The sequence below is a fragment of the Taeniopygia guttata genome, chromosome 3 (genome assembly GCF_048771995.1).
Source record: "Taeniopygia guttata chromosome 3, bTaeGut7.mat, whole genome shotgun sequence".
In the NCBI taxonomy this organism is placed as follows: domain Eukaryota; kingdom Metazoa; phylum Chordata; class Aves; order Passeriformes; family Estrildidae; genus Taeniopygia; species Taeniopygia guttata.
This window is the reverse complement of record NC_133027.1, coordinates 47,676,542-47,696,233: the sequence shown is the minus strand read 5'-3', so window position 1 is coordinate 47,696,233 and position 19,692 is coordinate 47,676,542. Positions and strand designations below refer to the sequence as shown.

The 19,692-nt window shown below is 43.7% G+C and overlaps 1 protein-coding gene across 1 annotated transcript in view; it reads left to right on the top strand.

The window, feature by feature from the left end:
• LOC140683524 (uncharacterized) overlaps positions 1-19,692 on the top strand; it is a 127,575-nt gene that overhangs the window by 37,155 nt on the left and 70,728 nt on the right. The window contains exon 3 of the mRNA XM_072926121.1: positions 12,046-12,898. Coding sequence (XP_072782222.1) covers positions 12,046-12,898 — 853 coding nt within the window. The remainder of the gene's footprint in view (positions 1-12,045; positions 12,899-19,692) is intronic.

Here is a 19,692-nt window from a genome sequence, read left to right as displayed (position 1 = left end):
AAGCCCAGTGACCATGCTGGAGTGAGGGCTACCACAGGAATACCAGCTGGCTCTGGACGCATGAAAGAGCTGCTGGATGAATGAATGGTAGGTACCACTTCTTCTCTGCTTCTTCCCCTTTTCATTGTACCTAGACCAGCCCTCTGGTCTTAGAGCCTACCTTTCTTTCTCAAAAGGATCCTGTTTAGCAGTTCTACTTGATTTTACCGGTGGATCTACTCCGAAGACCATACAGTTAAAATGCCTGAACTCACCAGATGCCAAAAGTCGTGTTCAGAGTTGCATGTCATGAGGCAGACAAAGCACCTAGCAGAAATCTTTACCTTGGCTCCCAAATTGTGCATGAAAATCACAAATTTGTTGGGAAAACAGGCAGCATCTTCCCGGTCCAGAAGAGCTAATGTGATGCTAACAGGTGGAGCTCTGCAGTGTGCTGCACTGCACAGTGCTATGTGATAATGTGCTTAGTTTCATATGGTCATTAAAACTGATTGGATCTTAAGTGTCTGCACTTAAAAAAGATTTGGGACAGGACAAAAGTACTGTGCCAGCAACAGCTCAAAACAATAGCTCAGACCAGAACAAGGGAGAGAAGCCATAGATTGCTGATTTTCTGAGCATTTGAGTTTGTTTATGGAGTGTTTCCCAGCTCTAGTTTTTCAGTGATAGGGTTTAACAATACCTGTTTTTCAGAGAAAACCAACCATAGCAATTTGTGAGAAGACTGTGAGCAAAGTACACACCATATATGTTGTGATATAAAAAAACAGTTTTAGCTAACTGATACTATTTCATTATTTCTGAGATACATGCTCATAGTGAAGTCCAATGTTTTTCTCACTGTGCTGACCTAAGAATTCCCTTAAAATTCCCTGGGTAATTACAATGAGTTTTTGTAGAGATGAGAATCTGGCCCATCTGACTCCAAGCATCTGTGAAGTGTGAAGCACAAATTTCTGAAAATTAGATTGTTTTGTCAAAAAAAATCTTAAACTTTAAATATTCAAGAAGCAAGAGATGTCAAAATAAATTTTGTACACCTCAAAGCAGAACAAAGTAACAGGCCCCAAAGAGTAAAGGGAGATTCCTAGCTTGTGATTTAAGTGCTCTCTTCTCTAATTTTAAATAAAAATATTTTTCAAAGTATGAACCTCTTGGGCACTATCATATTATGTCACCAAATAATTCATTAAGGAAAGTTAGCTCTACCTCTGCTCTTTGACGTGCCAGAGGTTTCTTTGGCTGAAATAGCCTGTTATTCCCAAGGATGGAAGGGAGAAGAGAGTTATCTTCATATTTCTTTTTCAGAGCATGATGGATTGAAAACAAAACAAAGAAACCCTAAATAATGAGATAGTGAGGAAACTAATTCTAAAGGATTCTAGAGTACTGTAGTAGTATGTCACTATCCATAGCAGGACAAGGCTCTGTTCCCTCTCTGTGCACAAATTGCTTGATTGCTTTCACTGTCACGGTTTGCTTCCTAATATTTGGCCTGACATTTCCTGTTTCTAGCCTTGGGTTTATATGGGTTTGATCCAGCCTGCCCTGAAATTTATGGAGACTTCAGTGTCCCCTCTTCCTCTTGCTGGAGCCTGTTGGCTGCTCCAATGATTTCTCTCTTCCATTTTGGCATTCAAGTCCTTCCAAAACATCATGCCTCTTGTTCTGTACATGCGCACAGACAGAAAGGAGAGACAAGATAAAAATCCCTTTGCCCTGTGTGGTGGCCAAGAGGTATGGAATGGTTCACATGGCAGCAGTGTAGGGAGCAAACTGGACCTCCTGTCCCTGGCAGCCCTTGGCAGGCACCCCAGCCTTCCCCCACTACTCCCACTCTACTGCGACTGCCAGTACCAGCAGAAACAAGAGCTGCTGCAACTCTCTACCTTTGTAAAACACTGCATGTTGAGTTTTTGAGGTGCCTAGACACAATCCCACTCCTAATCCTGGGATAATGACTCCCACTTGGGTGATTTGTCTTTAAATTTGACTCAAAAACTGAGTGGATACTGCTCCTTGTTCACATGTTAAGATAGCACTTAATTATCTCTAGAGATAATCTCTCTTTGAGTGATCTGCTTGTTTGACTGGAAACACACTGGGTTTGTAAGGCATTGTAAAGAGACAGGTGCATACTTTCTAGGTGCTCAGTACCAAAATATGTATCAGGCTATTCTCCCACTGACGACCAACAGCTTTGCACTTCTGGTGGTGGAGTATTTAGTAATTGTGGACTGATATTTTCTTGTCCAGCCTTATCAATTTAATGTTAAGTTCTTGGAGGATTGTAGTTTGCCCACAGTGGTAGGCTTTGGCCCATAAGTATTTCCCTTTGATCCTATTTCTTGTTCTTACTACCACTTCTGTTCAATGAGTAAAGTACCAAAGATATATATTCATCTTGACAGCAAGAATTTTCACCAGGCTGCTGTTAACACATTCTGCAGGGAATGTTACTATATTCAGGGATGGCTTGGCATATATTTTCTTTTTAGCAGCTTGCTTTTATAGGTCTGTGGCACTTTTAAGAAGGGATTAAGCTTTATCATTGTAAAATGATAGCAACCTAGGACTCTTCTTCCAAGGTAAATCATTGGAACAGAGTGGCCTGCGTCGGGGCTATTATCTGAAAGCACGAGGCTGAGGGTACCAGGCCTGCTGAAATGATTCCTGCTGTGGTCAGCGCAGAGTCTGACAGTCATCTGGTTCCTATCAGATTGTGCACAACATGTGCACAGACAGAGAGGGATGGGCAGCCAAGGCAATTTTAGGATCTCAGGTAGGTCAGCTCAGTCAGGCAGTGAAAAGTATCTGTGTTGTGGGTGGGAGGGTACGTTTTTCTGAGGCACCTGTAACGATCTCTGTATACACCACTGAATAAGGGAGGATCCTGGACTTATTCCTAGTCCCAGTTTTCAAATGGAACACACTAGATCATGCCTACTAATCTGCAGGGTAGTTGCTTGAAGAAACCTAATCAAGAATCATCCAAGAGAAGCCAGGAATGATAATTAAACAGTGTGGACAATGTTCTGATACTCAAGTTCATTCCCATGCTCTCTCTTATGTAGAGCACAGACTAAATGTTATGTATATTTCATCAGCTTTGGGTTGGTTTGGCACATACACACATGAACCCAACTGTTTACCAGGTCTTTGATATCTCTGGCCATGTCTGCCAAACAGTGACATCTCCAGGTTTTTGGAGACACACTTCAGTTTCAGAAGGTGCTCTGAGGAAGCATCTGTGATCTGAATGCTGTGAGCCAAATGCCTTTATCTATGATGCTCTATCTTGTATGCCCAGACTGCCTCAAAAATTCAAGTACTCTGTGCATGTGGGTGGGAGTTCTCCTTTGGCATGTGCCCAATTCCACAAAATTATAGATACGAGCACTTGTTTCATATGGTTTGTTGTCAGCTTCCTTTCAGTTGCTTCCTTGACAATGGTAAATAATTGGCTTGATTGCTTTCTGTGCCTTTCTCTTACCCATTTTTCTAGCAATTTGAGAATCTCACATCTTGGTTCATCTGCTGTACTTTCATGACCAGAAAATTAAGTCAGCTATGTATATCTAATTCCCTCTTTTTGTTGTGTACCTCAAAGTTGTAGCATTGCAGTTTCAGCATCATAAAGAGTTACAAGCAATAACTCTTTTAAAATGCTCTCTAGTGATTTAGTGTCATTATCTACTTCAGTTGCTTTACACCCTCAAACTTAATGGTGAAAAGACTCACATCAAACATGATTGCTAGACATTTCTTCTTCCTTTGGGTGTCTTTTGGTTCTGTGGTGACAATGAACTCAGACAAAAAGCCACCAGCTGTCTTCTGCTGTAGGAATTGGTATTCCAAAATACAACTCACTAACATCACATAGTGTTGTTGCCTTTTCAGTCATACAGCCTTATTTTGGGACAGGATAAATGGTTGTGTGTTTTCTGGTGGTATGTAATAGTTATATGTGATAACCATGTCTGTGCTGGCTTTTTGTCCCCTTTTTTCAGAATTCAATAGCTGTTTGATGGTGGGAAAATAGTAAAAATAATGTCTGATAGTTTGAAAAACTATTATTAAAGGCATTTAGAAATTATCTTTAGGTGCAGCTTTGTGGCTTTTACCTCTTTGGCACATAATCCTAAGGAGGTCAGCAAATGCATGTGAATGACATGGCAGAAAAGTACATTTTACTGTGGTTGCAGTCAAATTTCATTCCACTTACTGAACTCTATCAAACCAGGTTGTGGCCAGCAAAAGGTTGTGAGATACATGCTGATCCCAGTAGATTTAGCTAATTCTACTTATATTTTTGACAGGGATTACTCATTTCTGCAGATAGGAGCCTAAATGCCGCTGCCAACTTTCTCCATCTAGATGAGGTCATAACCTTGCAGAGTAGCAGTTTGACTTACCTGGCTTTTAACATTACCAGCGTTGGCCATGAAGCACTGGGAATCATCCTGCTTCTCCAAAGCAAGTAATCCTCATCCGGAAAGGTATTTAGTCATGAACTCCAGCTGTCCTGTCCTGGCTGCTGTGCTTGCTGAACTTTTTCTCATCCAGTCACAGCATGGGGAAAGTGGAAGCATACTTACATACATGCTTCAGGGACACCCAAAAGGCACTTTCAAGAAAAGGGAGCTTGATTACCAGCCAATCCTTCTTAGTTCTCAAATGAAATAAACATTGAAGTGAAGTGAAGCATGGGCATGTGAAAAGAAATAACATCCTGCTGGTTCTGGTAGGAAAAGTGTGTAAGAGAAGGGTGCAGCAAAACACTCATGCACAGAGTCATTGTGATCTGTGTAACAGAAGATGCTTATCCCGCCTGAGTTGGTACAGTCACTGACACAGTGACAGCCCTGTTGACCTCACCTTCAAGGGACTCAGCGTAATGCTGGCAGCTTCAATTTTATACAATCCTACCATCATTATAGGACTTTGGTTGACTGAGTTTTTCTCTCAGACAAGACTGAAATCTTATCACTTCACATATTTCCTACTATCCTACTGCTTCTTTTGCATTTGATTTCCCAAGAGGTTTTGTTTTTTTTTTTTTAGTTTGCATCATGGGGTTTTATCTTGGAACAGGTTTTTTGATGCTACCCTGTATAGGTTTTCTGAGGTTTACAGCATCATTCCTGTTTCCATGCCCTTGCACCACATTAATAATACATGTCTGCAAAATCTGACTCTTGGTCTCACTTCCTGCCTGCTTGACAATGTTATTTTGCATTATTGCTTTTATCAGTACATTTAATCTCAATGACTTCTCTTTCCATGAATACTGTATACAAAGTCTTTGTGCAGGGAGACCTATATTATTCCTCAGATTATTCATTTTTCCTTTTTAATTTTGTTTTTCTAGATTTTGCCTCTGTGCATTTGGGTTTTGCATTCATATGGGTACCTTTCTGTGCTTTCTCTCTTCTACTAGTGGATTAACAGTTTTGGGTCTGGTTCGTTTTAAACCTTGCAATTGCATGGGACACCGCTCCTCACCCTTGCATGCAGCTCCAGCTTTGGGAGGCTTGTTGAGGAACAATCTCATATTTAGGTACTTTAAGATTTAATAATCAAAGAAGCTTTGAACAGTTCAGCAAAGTGGTCATCTGTTCCAGACCGATCAGATGCCCTTTTTGGGTAGAAACAGCCTTAGAAAGTTTTTAGTTCTGCACTTGGGTGAAGACAGCTTAGTGGCTGCGCATCTCAGAGAGCAGTGCAGCCACATTTATTTCATTCCTCCTTCTGCCTGGCTTCACTGCATCCTATATCTGTTTTCCAGTGCAGCTAGGGAATGTCCAAATGATGAGCATGGTCTTCTGTATACAGGCAGCTATGGCACAGTGCCATGATTATTGGTTTTTCTTTAGCTGAAGGATCCAGAATTCATCCCTAATGACAGATGCAATTGCAATTGCCAAGCAATAAAGGCTCCCAGTTAGAAAATAAGCCGATGAGGGCACAGGTTCACTTTGATATTGTCAGCAAAATAGTCTGTTCAAAAATACTACAGGAGGTGAGAATGATGCAAAAGCGGGGCAGTGGCATTACTGCAGGTCTGCAACAGCATTCAACAGTGCTGCCAATGTGATGACAGTGAGGTGAAGGCTGCTTTGTGGGAGGTTCACACCGAATCACATCCATTTGCAGGTGCCAGCAGACACAGTGTGGGTAAAGAGCAAGATGAGCACACTGCTGGCTAGGATGTGTTTTCCTTGGAGATTACACCAGCGGAAGAAGCTCTGATTAATAAGCTGAAAGCAAATGCAAATCTTATTAATGCTTACTAGGAATCCAGTCCACAAGTCAGCATCTCTTTAGAAAGAGAGTTACTGTCAGTAAAACACTACATCAAGGCTGTCGGTGTGTGATAGGGACAAACAGATGAGGCACTAGAGAGAACACTATGAGCATGAGTAACAAGGGGCAGATGTGGGAAAGAAGGCAGGTAAGACAATCTGTGAGAAGCTCGGCCCCTACCCCAAACTGTGGGATCACCCACCAGCACTCCACTGTCAGCAGATAGCTGGAAACTCACTGCTCGTATATATACTTTGTACCTTCCTAATAATTGTCCCAGGTAGACTAGGACAGCCCACTGCTTCTGAGTGGTATTCAGGAGGAGGAGGAGTGCAGGCAACCAAAGGACTCCCAACCCTCTAATAAGTTCATTAGCATATGTCTTTGCTAATGATACACATGGAACCAGCCTACTTCCAGCTGACAGATATCTGGGTTATTTTACCATTAGGGAAAAAAAAAAAAAACAAAAAAAACAACCAAACATAAAAAACCAACAAACCAAGCAAACTGGGAAATCACACCCAAAATAGATTAAAAGAACATGAGAGGTGGAAGGTCAAGAGTTCAACAGTTGAGTAGTGCCAGAACTGGGACAGTTTACATAACCTTGCTGTAGCCTCCCTGAGTGCATGCAGCAGTTAGTCACAGGAACATGAATCGGTTTTTTTGAGAGGATCCTGACTCATTCGGTGATGTAATGGCCAAAAGGATCAGAGAGAAAATAGAAATATGCCTCTCCTCACATTCAGGAGATGGCACTGTGCAAAAATTCAGCCTCACAATGGAAAGAGTATTACTAATTTTCTTCATGCTTCTGCAGTACAGCCTGCCTAGAATATTTATACTTTTTCACAAATAGTAATTAATCTTCAGGCTGCACAAGTAAGAAGACATTTTTGTCCCCATTTTGTATGTTGGGAATAGAAGTACTATAGTCAAAGTACTCCCTCAGATAATCTGAGTATCCTCATGGAGTCAGTTCTTAGCATGTGCTGACATTTTAGACCTAAAGATTGCTGTGTTAGTTCTGTTACACAGTGTGGCTTGGAGACAGTGGCAGACAAGAAACTGTTTACATCTATTTTTTGGCATTTAGAGGTAGTTCTTTGAAAACTGCATCCTTCTGGGAATCACAAAGCCCTACATGGGACTATTTCCTGGAAACATATCTGCAGTTTATCAGTGCATCTACTATGGTGTTGGTGTCTACCAATAAAGGAAGAAAGTAGTATTTAAGAATAAACTTGGGCCTTATTCTGCTACAGGAAGCCAGCCTTCCCAGCATTCCTCTGATGCTCAGTGGAGGGCTAATGCTGACAGCAGAAGGAGAACAATGGCACATCTTTATGTATATTATCTGTTCTTCATCTCTACAAAATTATATGATGCAATATACACACTGCCTCCTGTATATTTGAAAATATCCTATCCCAGAAGAGAACTGCTATATTCCTTGGCTGGATTATAAATACAACAAGTTCCTGTTCTTATCCCACAGGTTCCTCACTGTCATTTAAAAAATATCTTTACTGAAAGTCAATGCCTTTTACCAACTTTCAGAGAATTTCAAATGTTTATTTGAGTACGTAAAATAAGAATAAGAAAATTTTTTCTGAGTTTAGTAGGATGTGACTTCTAATAAATCTGGAAGTTATGAAAAATGGCTTTGATATTTTTCTGCTATTTCTGGATTTCCTAAGGTTGTCCCATGTGTGTTTTTTCCCTCGTGTCAATGTGTAGCCACAGAGCGCAAACACATCTGGAAATTATAAACACGAAAATTTAACTTTTAGAAAATGCATGATGCCATTTTAAATATGCTATTCTTACAGATTTGCTGGTTTTGGAAAAAACCTGTGTAGTGTCTGAGGAAACACCTCTTCCAATTTTTGCTTTTGGGATAGTATAAGACAGTTAGAAAAGCAGGCTTGTATGGATGTAAATGTTTGATATTAGAGCTCTGCAGCAATAAGGAAGGCCTCTTCTGTTTATTCCTTAAAGACATAAGGTGATGACGTTTCTTCTATACACTTGCTCCCACAAATTATTTACCTAATACACAAATGCCAAAGTGCTCTTTTCCTATCCCTGCCAATATCCTTCCTTCAGCTTCTGTGTATTAGTGTAATATTGCTGATGAGCATGATGAAGAGCTCAGTTCAAACCTTCCCTTCTGCTTCCAGGTTGCTGTTCACACCTCAAAGATGATGTCCCCGGGGAGGCAGACCTATCACCTCAGCATTCCCTGGCAGTAATCACCTGTGAGTCAGCAGGACCCATTTAGCACTCCCCAGTTGAAGCACCTCCTGAAAATACAGTGGGATGTTTGAGGCAAATGCTGTCAGCCTCCTAAAATACTGTAGGCAAGTTCAGATCCCTTTCCCACCCCACCCCACTACTCTGCAATTATTTATAATATGCTATACATGACAGGCTGGTAAAATACACCCAGTCAAAAACAAAACAAATGGAAGTGTTGCCAAGTTAGCAATGTAAAAAGGGAGGAAGTGTAAGACAGAAGATAAAACGGTGAGGCAGATTAGTGACCTATCAGTCTGTGACTAGTGTATTGGTTTGAGTGAAGAATTTAAGCATGACGTTTGTTTATCCCTATGAAAGGTAATCTCAATATTAACATTTTTATTAATTAAAAAAAAAAAGAAAAAATAAAGACACTATAACATTTTATACTTTGGGGATCTTTTAAAATACAAGTTCATTAGGATCTGACTTTTAAAAAGTATGCCTCAGAAGAATCCCAAATAATTCTGATGGTTATTCCTGAGCGTCAGCCTAGTTTTACCAAGAGTGGTTTGACACAACCAAGGAAACTGAACTGATGTTCTGCCCTGTTCTACAAAAGACCTGCTTTTACATCTCCTTGATATTACAGCCGTGACTATGTTTGACTGCTTAAAATATTACATTTCATTGAAAACTGTGGATATTTTTTATTCAACATACAGTCATGACAGCTGTCACTGACTTCTTGCCCACTGACAAGTCCAAAAGACACTTGTGTGTAATTTTGTGACTGCTACCCTGTATTTCCAGATGCTAAATTATTAATACAAATAAATCCTAACCAGAATCTGTAATTTTCATATTGCTGTGAGAAGCCATGTATCTCTACTGGAAGATAGGAGCAGGGAATAGGAAGGAGAGGAGAAAATCTTGACACCACATTGTTCAGTACAGATGGCTGCACATTTAAGGTTTTGACAGTATTTCCATGAAAATGACTGAGGAAGAAGCAGCATCTCAATGGACATTATTTCAATATTTTAATGAATAAGTCTTTCAAAGTGAGGTTGGAGAAAGGAGAAAATAGTTTGGCATGAGGAGGAAGGCTACACAGATGAAGGTGGGAGAAAACAGTGTCATGAACTTAAGGTTAAAGTATTTAGGAAAGTTGAGAGAATAGAGTAAAGAACTGTTCCTGTGTTACGTAGGTAAATTTAATTATTTCTTCTGTTTAAGTGGGAGGTTAACTGTAAGGTTTTCTGGGTGATTCCTGAAGGCAAATATTGATACAGTCAAACCATGGTGCTGAGCACTAATGAACAAGACTTGTGTGAGGAGGAGCTGCTGTGGGGACATGTGGGCTTGACTCACACAGAGGGAACACTCCAGCATGTCTCACCCCTGCCACCGGGGCTGCAGGAGCCTGCAGCAGCTTTGTGATCCCAAGGGAAGTACAGGTACCCTTCAGGGGAAACCCAAGGCTTCATCCTATGCTTCCCATGCAACCATCAGCATTTGATTCCTGGCTCCACACCTTATTCTTCTTCAGCTATATAAGCTCAGAATCAGACTTTTGATGACATGCTGCTGAGCCAGTTTTTCTGCCCAGGCTTACAGCAGCTCTGTGGCTGCTGTGTGATGTTGTTTTGGTCTGCTTTCATTGATTAGTTGGTTACTTTCTACTTTGGCTCGAAAAAGAGTGTCAAGTAGGTTTTTCTCTATCTTTTTTTCCTTATTTGTGTCATTTTAGTTTTCATTCAGAGCAAGAGCATTCAAAATTCAGACAAAGATTCTTTATTCATGCCTTTTTGATTATAAAATGAAGTGCATTTCTGTTCTGTAGCTTTTGCAGAAAGAATACCTGGTTGTTTGATTAATTTCCAAAGTGCTTAAGGTCCCTAAGAAACCTCTATTGACTTGTGTGTGGGGGGGGTAAGATTATGTGTAAACCCATAAAAAAGGCAAACAAGGCATGCAAAAATGCCCCTTTCCCTAGAACCACATGCTGACTTTCTGCTGAGGAGCCTGGAGTATTAAGACACGATTTGCAGTCCTGATGGTCTCCAAGCTAGAAGTCCATAAATCTGCCCTGCCTCCAAACCGCTCTGATGAAGCTCTGCTCTGCATGGACTGGTACCTGCTGCCTGCTGCTGGCCCAATGGCTGCAGCCTGAACTCCTCAAAGTCTACAGCATCATGATCCCAATGGGTGTTTCTGGGACAGGCATAATCAGACCTCTCCACCGAGCTGCAGTTTTCATCCAACAGGAAGAAAATGGAAAGTTGTTTTTTCAGTTGAGCTATACATTTCTACTCTTGTGTTGATTATACCTTTTACATAGTAAAATAAATGATTTAAAAAATCAATCTGCATAGAAGGATTAGGATGGAAACTAAAAATGAGCTACCTAGGAACCTGAAAAAGTTGTTTCTTTGTACATCTACAATGAGATCTACACTTCTCATTAAAATGAGAAGTGACACAAGTGACATTTTATTTCATAATTCCCCCGTCTCCTCCAAATTCTTTATGTGAACTTGTGGAACAAACTCTGTTTCGTCCTGAAATGTAATGATCAAGAGTCACCTACACATAACCTACACAATCACCCAGAAAGAGAAAGGAAAATCTTTCTTGCTCTGAACACCCAGCTGTAGACATCTTGATAAGAAACAAGTTTATATTTGAACTTGTAAAACTGTAATTTCATCAGGAAATCAAATTGCTAAGATGAGATAATTCTCTGGTTAAATACCAGCATACAAAAATGAAATCCAGAGAGAAGTGGGAGACAAATGTAAACCTCATTTATCGAAAACTTGTGTTATAGTTCTCTTTGCTATTTCAACATACTTAATTTTCTCTCCCTCTGTTTTTGTATTTTGTATGTCTCTCCTTTTCTTGTTGAAGCCTAAACTGCAATTTCTTCAGTCCTAAGGCAGAAGAGCTTTCCAAGCCTAGGAGACAAGTGTCAGTGAGATGCGCCAATCTGTCAGTATGGGAGCACTCAAGGTCACAGACGGGGCGGTGCTGGGGAGAGGACCTGAAGCTGGAGCATGCGATGCTTTCAATGGGCGTTGGAGGTGGATGCAACACCTTGAGAAACGCTGGGAGCATTTACGGCTGAGAACCTGAAGGGAAGCAAAGTGTACAGAGAACTTTTCCAATCACCTGCCTGCGGAGCAGGGTGCCCCGTGACGGGAGGACAGGGCTGCCCGCACATCTGTGACTACAGTGCAAGACCGAAGCCCCAGCCGTGCTGTGGGGACAGCAGGTACACCCCTGAAAGACCAGCTTCGTGGGGTGACGCTCCTCCCAAAACAGCTCGCTGAATACTCCGCGATTAAATGTGGAAAATGGAATAAAACCATAACTCTGGAAAACCTCCGCGTACTTCATTATCTCCGTTGCTTTATCACCCACTATTGCCAATTTCAAGAATTACGGATGAAAAAAACATAATAGTAAAACAAGCCGTCGTTTTACACAAAGACGCATAATCTGTTTGGGATTGTTCTCCCATTCATCGGGGATGTTGAGACGCTCGGCTCACTCCTCCCTCCTCCTCCCGAGGCGCCCCAGCGGCGCGCGGAGCATCGCGAACCGCTCCGGCGCTGGCAGCTGACGGTCGCGAACCTCTACACAGAGCGACAACCCCTCCTCTCCTTCCTTCTCCCTCCTCTTCGCGCCCGGTCCCCTTCCTTTCCCAGCCCGCGTCCGCCTCCGTCACGGCCGCGCCGGGCGCCCGGAGCGGCGGCCGCTGCCCGGGGGCGTCCATGGGCGCTGCCCGCCCGCGGCCGCGCGCCCCGCCTCCCCCGCCGCCCACCAATCAGAGCGGCGGCTGCTGCGGGCTGCGCCTCGCCATTGGCCGCCGCCGCTGTCAGTCAGGGGCCGCCCCCGCGGAGGGGCGAGGCGGGCGGGGGGGCAGCCGGCTCCGGGCGGGCGAGCGGGGCCGGGCGGCGGCGGCGCTGCGGTTGCGCCATCTGTCAGGAGCCCCGGTGGGAGGGAGCGCCCGAGCCGCGCTCGCCCGGGCGGAGCGGAGCGGAGGCGAGGCGGCGGCAGCAGCAGCAGCAGCAGCAGCATCAGCGCGGACAGCCCGTGCGAGCTCATCCCTGCCCAGGCTGCGGCTGTGCCGCCGCACGGAGCCGCCGCCTCCGTGCCCGGCCGCGGCTCGGCGTAGCGCGACTGCCCCGGGGAGAGGCAGCGGCGCCCGGAGCGGCGCCCCTCGCTGCGGGCGGGCGGGGGCAGCCGGCGGAGGAGCGGAGCGAGGAGGATGCGAGTGCGGCGGCGCCGCCCCGGCCCCGCGCTGCGCTGAGCCGAGCCGAGCCGAGCCCAGCCGCCTCAGGTAACGGAGGGGCCGGAGCCCGCCCGGGGGAGCGGGGGCGGGGGGATGCCTGCCTGCATGGATGGATGGATGCTGCGGCGGGTCTGTTTCCTTTGTGCGCCCGAGCGCTGACGGGGTGCGGGGGCTCCCGGCGAGGAGAGGCGGCCGCGCTGCTGCGGGTCTCCCCCGCGCACGCACACGCGGACCCCGCGCCCGCCTCCCCCGCCGGGAGCCGCGGCCGCAGCGCGGGCAGGGCCGGGGGCAGCGCCCGCGACCGCCCCTGCGCGGCCCCTGCGTGCCCGGGGGTCGCCCGTGTCGGGGTCCCCGCCCCCGCGGACACCGGCCGGGGAGAGGGAAGGGGGCGCAGCACAGGGACGTATTTGTTGTCGCCGAACTGCGAAAAAGGGGAGGGGGGGGAAATAAATAAAAAGACCTTCTCTCCCTCTGAAATAAATCGTATAGGATTTGCGCTTCTATGACAAAGGCCTCTTTCAGGGAAGAAAGAAGGGACGCACAAAATGCCCAAGGGTGGTAGGATGTGAAAAGAGGCTTGTTTCTTGTGTCTCCCCTAGAGCCTCTCTGTTCCTTCCCAGACGAGGCCGCTGATCTGGTGCCAGTTCCTTTTCAGCTACATTTGAGATTAGGGAGAGATACCAAACACCACACCATGGGTGCCAGCGTTTTGCTGCGTCTGCAGAGCCACAGTGTACGTGTCGCCTCCTTAATAATGCTCAGTTTGGCCTCTGCTTCCTCGGGATCTCGCCTGATTTCTGCTCTGTGTGGATTCTGCGTGTGCGTGAGCTCTGGGAGAGGGCTGGCCAGGGAAGGGGTTCACTTTGTGGGAACCAGCCCATGATACCTTGTTCCGTTCAGCAGTGATGGGGAGGGCAGGGCTGAGTAGGTGCTGGTGGAGAAGGTTTGGGCTGAGTGGAAAGCAACCCTCTGCAGTTGCTCATCCATCACTCTGATATGCTCTGATTCTTAAAATGCTAAATAATGAGTGACCAGGGTGGACCGGGTTTTTGAAATGCACGCAAGACTGGGAACGCCTTTGAGACCTTGTCATTTTCCTCCTTGTATACAACCTCCTTAACTCCCACATCCTTCCTTCCACCATCCTTACAGCTGCAACACTCTTTAGGATCCCACCCCCCCTTTTTTTTCTTTTTTTTTTATTTTCTTTTTTTTTTCTTTTTGTCTTGATGTCTTTTTAACTAGCGTTCTGGAAGCTAAGAACAGTTTCAGGTGAGGATCTGTTTGTTTATATGCTGGTTGAGGAAGTGTTTTCATTAGGTTTGACTCGTCTGGTCTCCCATGAGGAGGAACAGTAAGCTAAAGGACACTGTCAACTTGAAATGCAGAGAATGTGCATGATGAATGGAGAGCTGTGTCCAATATTACACCCACCGTTGAGCTCCCTGCTGGAGATCTGTGGTTTTTGTAAGCCTGTCTTCTGACTGTGTGGGTTGGTCATGCAGTGAAGGAGTAAAAACACACTTCAAACAAAGTTCTGTTAAGTGAACAAAGGAGTGAAGAAGAAAAATACCAGAGTGGGAAGGGAGGGAAGGCAACATCTCCAACTTCTCAGTTACATCCATTGTAGCCACTGCTTGACCCAGTGGGAAACTGGAGGGGCTACAGTTAATTTTTGAAGTTGCACATTTATTTAGCATCACTAAAGTGGAAAGGTTGTTACCATTGCCCCAGTGATTCATGAGTTTTCAGCACCTTGATGTGTGTGCTCAGAAAACTGGTAGCACTTGATGGATGTCAGTAGGTCAGTGTCATTTCACAATATAAGAACAATTTTAAGACTGGTATCTCTTGTGAAAAAGACATGGGTACCTTCTTGAGCCCTTTTTACCCCAAAAAGCTATAATTTTGATTAAAAAGAGAAAGAAAGATAGCCTAATTAATGCTTTAGAAACTTGTATTTTGTTGATAGTAGACTGCAGATTTGTTGAAATGTTCAGATACTTAGAGGGTTGCCTGTAAGCCTGTTCCTCTCCACCTCCAACAAATTACTGCCTCCTCTGCGTGGCTTGTCTTTGGCAAAAGAAATAATTTTCAATATGAAGTTGTCTGATGGTAGGCCACTGGCTGTGGTGTTTTGTGGTCTATGCTTCAGGCATGTTGTTTCAGAAATTCTATGTTGCCTGCTGGTGAAAGACATAGGGGCATAAAATACCAGTTAAGTATAAAACTCTGAACAGCTTTCTCTGGAAATTATTTTGGTGTTGAGTAAATACATGTCTTCAGTGAGGGACAAATGACTTTGGCATATGGGCATGGCAGTCAATGTAAACCAGAAATTAGTAAGGTGGTATAAATAAGTTGGTTATTAATAATTTTAACAAGTGTCTTTAAAAGTTAGGACCCAGTGATAAATTTCTAATTCATATGAGTAAGAAAAATGTTGCTGAGGAACTAGTTATTTTTGACAGACTACAATAGATTCCACGATACTGTTACGTGAAACAGATAAATGGTGTCATCTGAAATCATGAGTGGAGTCTAATATGGTGAGGGCCTCTGTGACCACTGGCCCTGTGGCTTAGCTGAATATACTAATCTGGACATGGTATCACTGGCACTGATTTACAGTGTAATAAAATTGTGGCTAAGGTGAGCAAAAACTGTCCAGCACATTTGTGATGATTTCACATTGTAATATGATACATCTACAATATCATATGTTTAATTGTCTTAAGGAAAGTATAGAGCTATTTGCCATCTTATGCCCGATTACTTTTATTTAACCAGCACCTTCACTTTTCTGTCTTGCTGCATTACTGTGCTTTTACTTCAGGGAGAAAAAGAGTTGCAGCAATGTGTTTTCCTTTCGTCCTTCTCTCTGGGGTGCACATTAATATTTGATTCAAACTTGTTCTATAAAGTTCTGCTTAATTCAGTTTGGGCACTACTTTGAATGTATAATAATGGTGTTTGCTTGTGTCATGGACAGTGCTTTGTAATTTGCTTTATGGGCAAGTCTGCTGCTGGCAGTGTGTATTGTCAAAGTGACCTTCCTTTCAGAGGGAGAAAACCAGTAACTCCTGGCCCTCTCCCACCCCTGCAGCTCCCACAGAAGTGTCTTCACAAGTTGCTTTGACCCATTACTCCAAAAACAGGACTTGAACTGACAAATCTAGTTCACTCGAGCAGTCTCATTGAAATCCAGCAATTAAGGATTCCTTTGGTGACAAAAGGCCTACGGATCTGTATTGTGCAAGTCAGCCATTTACTTGAGGCGAAACCCACAAAAGGGTTTGCGTGCCTTAGTGAGGAGCACCCTGAGCTGTGGTGCCTGTAGATGTGGCTCTCCTTTGCCGGGGCTGTGGCTGCTTGCTGTGCCATGCTGAAGGCGCTGTGCACCTCAGAGCTGCCTTCCCAGCGGCCAGGGAGACGCTGCCAGGGCCACCCGATGCAAAGCACCTCAGAAGGAGGTGAAACTTCAGGGTTGCATCTGCCTCCCTGCTTGGTGTCTCACTTGGTATCACGGTGGCTTAAGGTTAGCTATTCGAGGTTAAAAAACCTAACCTTCTCTTGGTGGTAGTAATAACTTATATTAAAAAAAAAAAATAAAAAAAGAGAAAACACACCAAAAACCCAAACAAACAAACAAGCCCCCTCACAAAATTACAAAAACCAACCAAACAAACAAAAAACCCCAACCAGCTTTGCATTTCCGTAGACGATAAACATGCAGGTGCAGAAGAATTGGGATTTCTAGCATTTGCATCCTGTCATAGGTTTCGCCCTTAGTGCCTGACTTGCAGACAGAGAAATGACAGGTGCAGATGAAACATGAAAGGTTGAGGCTGTTTTGGTGCATGCGAGGCGAGTGTGACACTCCTCAGGGAGCGAGAGCCCCGTTAGCACTGTGCTCTAGGGCAGTCTCACTGCTGGCTCAGGCAGGGCTCTGGTTTCGGGCAGGTAATCTGCCTCCCGGTTTGACAGCGGTCAAGTTAAACCTGTCTGTGGGAGGTGTCCTTGAGCCCTGAAACTGGGAACAGGCCTGACCTTACAGGAGTTGCAGCCAATGAGAAGTACCCTGATGCTGTCCTTACCACTGGCTGCAGGAAAACAGTCACATTTTGTAGAGCGTTTTTGGAACTTTAGTTCACTTGGAACGGAAACAAAATTGAACGGTATCACTGCTTTTACTGGGGGAGGTGAAAAATCGTATTATTTCAAGTCAGTCAAAACATGATGCCTCATCTTGCTTCTGACTGTTTTAAATGGTAACTTTATGTGAAAGCAAGGATTTCAACTCAAAATACTGTCACCTGTTTGGAGCAAAATAGAACCTTTGACACCTTGACTTTTTACTGGACTATAAAATCAGCAACAGTTTTGCAGAGCTTTAAGGTGTCAATAGAACTAAATAATCATGCAGAAAAGGACTGTCAGATTTTTCCTGACCAGCTCTATTCCTCATATACCATGAATTTGAATGAATGTTTTTAATCTGAAAAAGCTATCAAAAAATATAGCCTGGGAGTATCAACTGATTTGAATTAGATGGTCCAAGTTAAGTCTTTTTTTCAAGAGAGAAGAGGATAGCAGATTAATTTTAAACTTACCCTTCCTAAAATGCAACTCCTTTTTTGTCTCAAAGACATCCCAGTTTGAATGGACAATGTTGGATGTGATAAGGTGCTATGGGGAGAGGTTACCCCACATTTTTCTGCCCAGTTTCTCCTGATTCAAGGAAGTCTTGCACCTCTGAAAGTTGCCCCTTCCTTCATCATACTGAGATGTGGTTTAATGTGATGAACTCTACAAGGCAGCTGCAATGTGAGAATGTTTTGATGAGAATGGGGAAGGTGACCCTTCTTTGCTTATTTGTTTTATTCTATTTTGGTGGATTTTTTAGGAGGCAACAATAACTGGAGGCATTTTCTGGCCTAGGGAAATTCTTTGTTCCATCCTGCTTTAGGTTCCCTGTGGCTACAGCCAGAAAGGAGAGATGTTGAGAAGTGTCTGTGAGTGATCTGTTCAGTGCTTTAAAGTACAAAGGATCCCAGTCAGAGCTCCTCAGAGGAGCCAGAGGTACTTTTAATAGTATTGAATCCTGTGTTGTGAGAGCGTCTAGTCAGCTCTCTCCAAAACAAAGGCACTATTGCCAACCAGCCCTGAACAAAAAGACTCTACCTCACATAGCTCACTTTGCTTCACAGCTCTTGGTGTGGCCTCTGGAAGATCATCTGCACATCCTCCAAAGTCCCTTGCAGCACCTTGGGAGCTCTAAAAGACAGATCAACATCTAAAGCTTTGGCTGTGTAAGAACGATTTTAACCTGAAATTGAGACCTTAAATTTCAGACAAAATGTACCATCAGTACTGGATCTTCCAAAAAATGCTTGGAAAGTACTGTTTTATTCACCAAAATGTTGTTGCTCACAGTGGTGAATTTGAAGCTTAAAGTGATGGTAATAGCACCAGGACAATGTATGAAGAAGGGGAAGAGTAGCAGGGTGGAGGAACATTGAGGGAAGAGCTGGCTGAAACAGGCAGAGGAAGCTGCCCTTGTGTGTGTGTGATTGAGGACATTTGCTGTAAAAGAAAAGAAGTGTTTGGCACCACTTTAACATGAAAATAACTCTTGTTTTAGTGATTTTGGGAGGAGTAAGGAGGAAACCTCAAATGATTGGCTTGGCTTGCATGAAATATCTTCTCTGTTTAAAATTGTCCTTTTCCTCTTGGCTCTGGTTTTTCTCTGTTAACAGATTTGACCAAAATAGTTCTCGATCCTTTTTGGTATAGTCCAAGTTGAAAATATTTTTGCCAGATAATCTCAATCATGGCAGGTCTAAATCTGATATATTCTCTATACAGAGAAGTTAAAGAAGCTGTGAAAATGAAGATTAATATTAAATGCCCATTCAGGTTTGTGCTTTTTTTAAAGAAAATTTTTGCCATTTCATGAGAGCTCCCTAATGACCTGTCTGGTGATTCCTAGCATCCTTTTTCTTGAAAATTTATATTATTTTACTTGTTGCAGATGGGGAGGGGGTGGGGTTGGGTCTTTTTGTTTTGCTGGTTTTTAACAAATAAACTTTAACATTAATTTGAAGGCTTTTTATTGTATTAATAAAGACCTTTCAACCTCCCTTGTTTTTGAACAACCTGTGTGTGAAAGAGCATTTTGCGTAACATTGATCTTTGACTTGCAGCTGTACCACTTAAAAAAAGACAGCTCTGAAAGTTTTCCTGGCATGACTTTAGAATATCGTGTATTTCCTATCTTGGCTGCTGATAACAATGTACAGATAATTGTGTTGGGTTTTTTGTTGTTTTTTTTTTTTTTCCTTTTTTTTTAACATGTATGTTTTTCCCCTTTTGTACCTGACCTTTAAACCACAGAGTTGCTCTGGAGCTTATAGTTGAAGCTGATGCTCTTGCCCAAAATGATTGAGAAGAATTGTTGTTGGTTAGTTCAGAAGTTCTCCAAGCCAGAAGCCACCACAGTGGGTGATGAAAGTGCTGTGCACATAGCTTCATCCCGTAGCTGGTCATTTCTTTGGGCTTAGCAGAGCAGACCAGCTCATAGCCCTGTTTGGTGATGATGGTGATGGAAGATGGGGATGACCGTGTCCTCCAGCCAGCTGCTTTCACCCCAGGGACTGAGGGGCTGAGCAGGTGTAAGCAAAACAAACTCTCATCTTAAAAGAAAGCATATTTATTTGTTCTTGGGACTGGTTTTTATTTATGGGCACCTCCTCGCTACACAGCTATGATATGCTTTTTTCCAAGAAAGAAGAGTGCCTCTGTGACTTGGGATGAAAACTTCTGTTGTCTGAGTAGGCAGT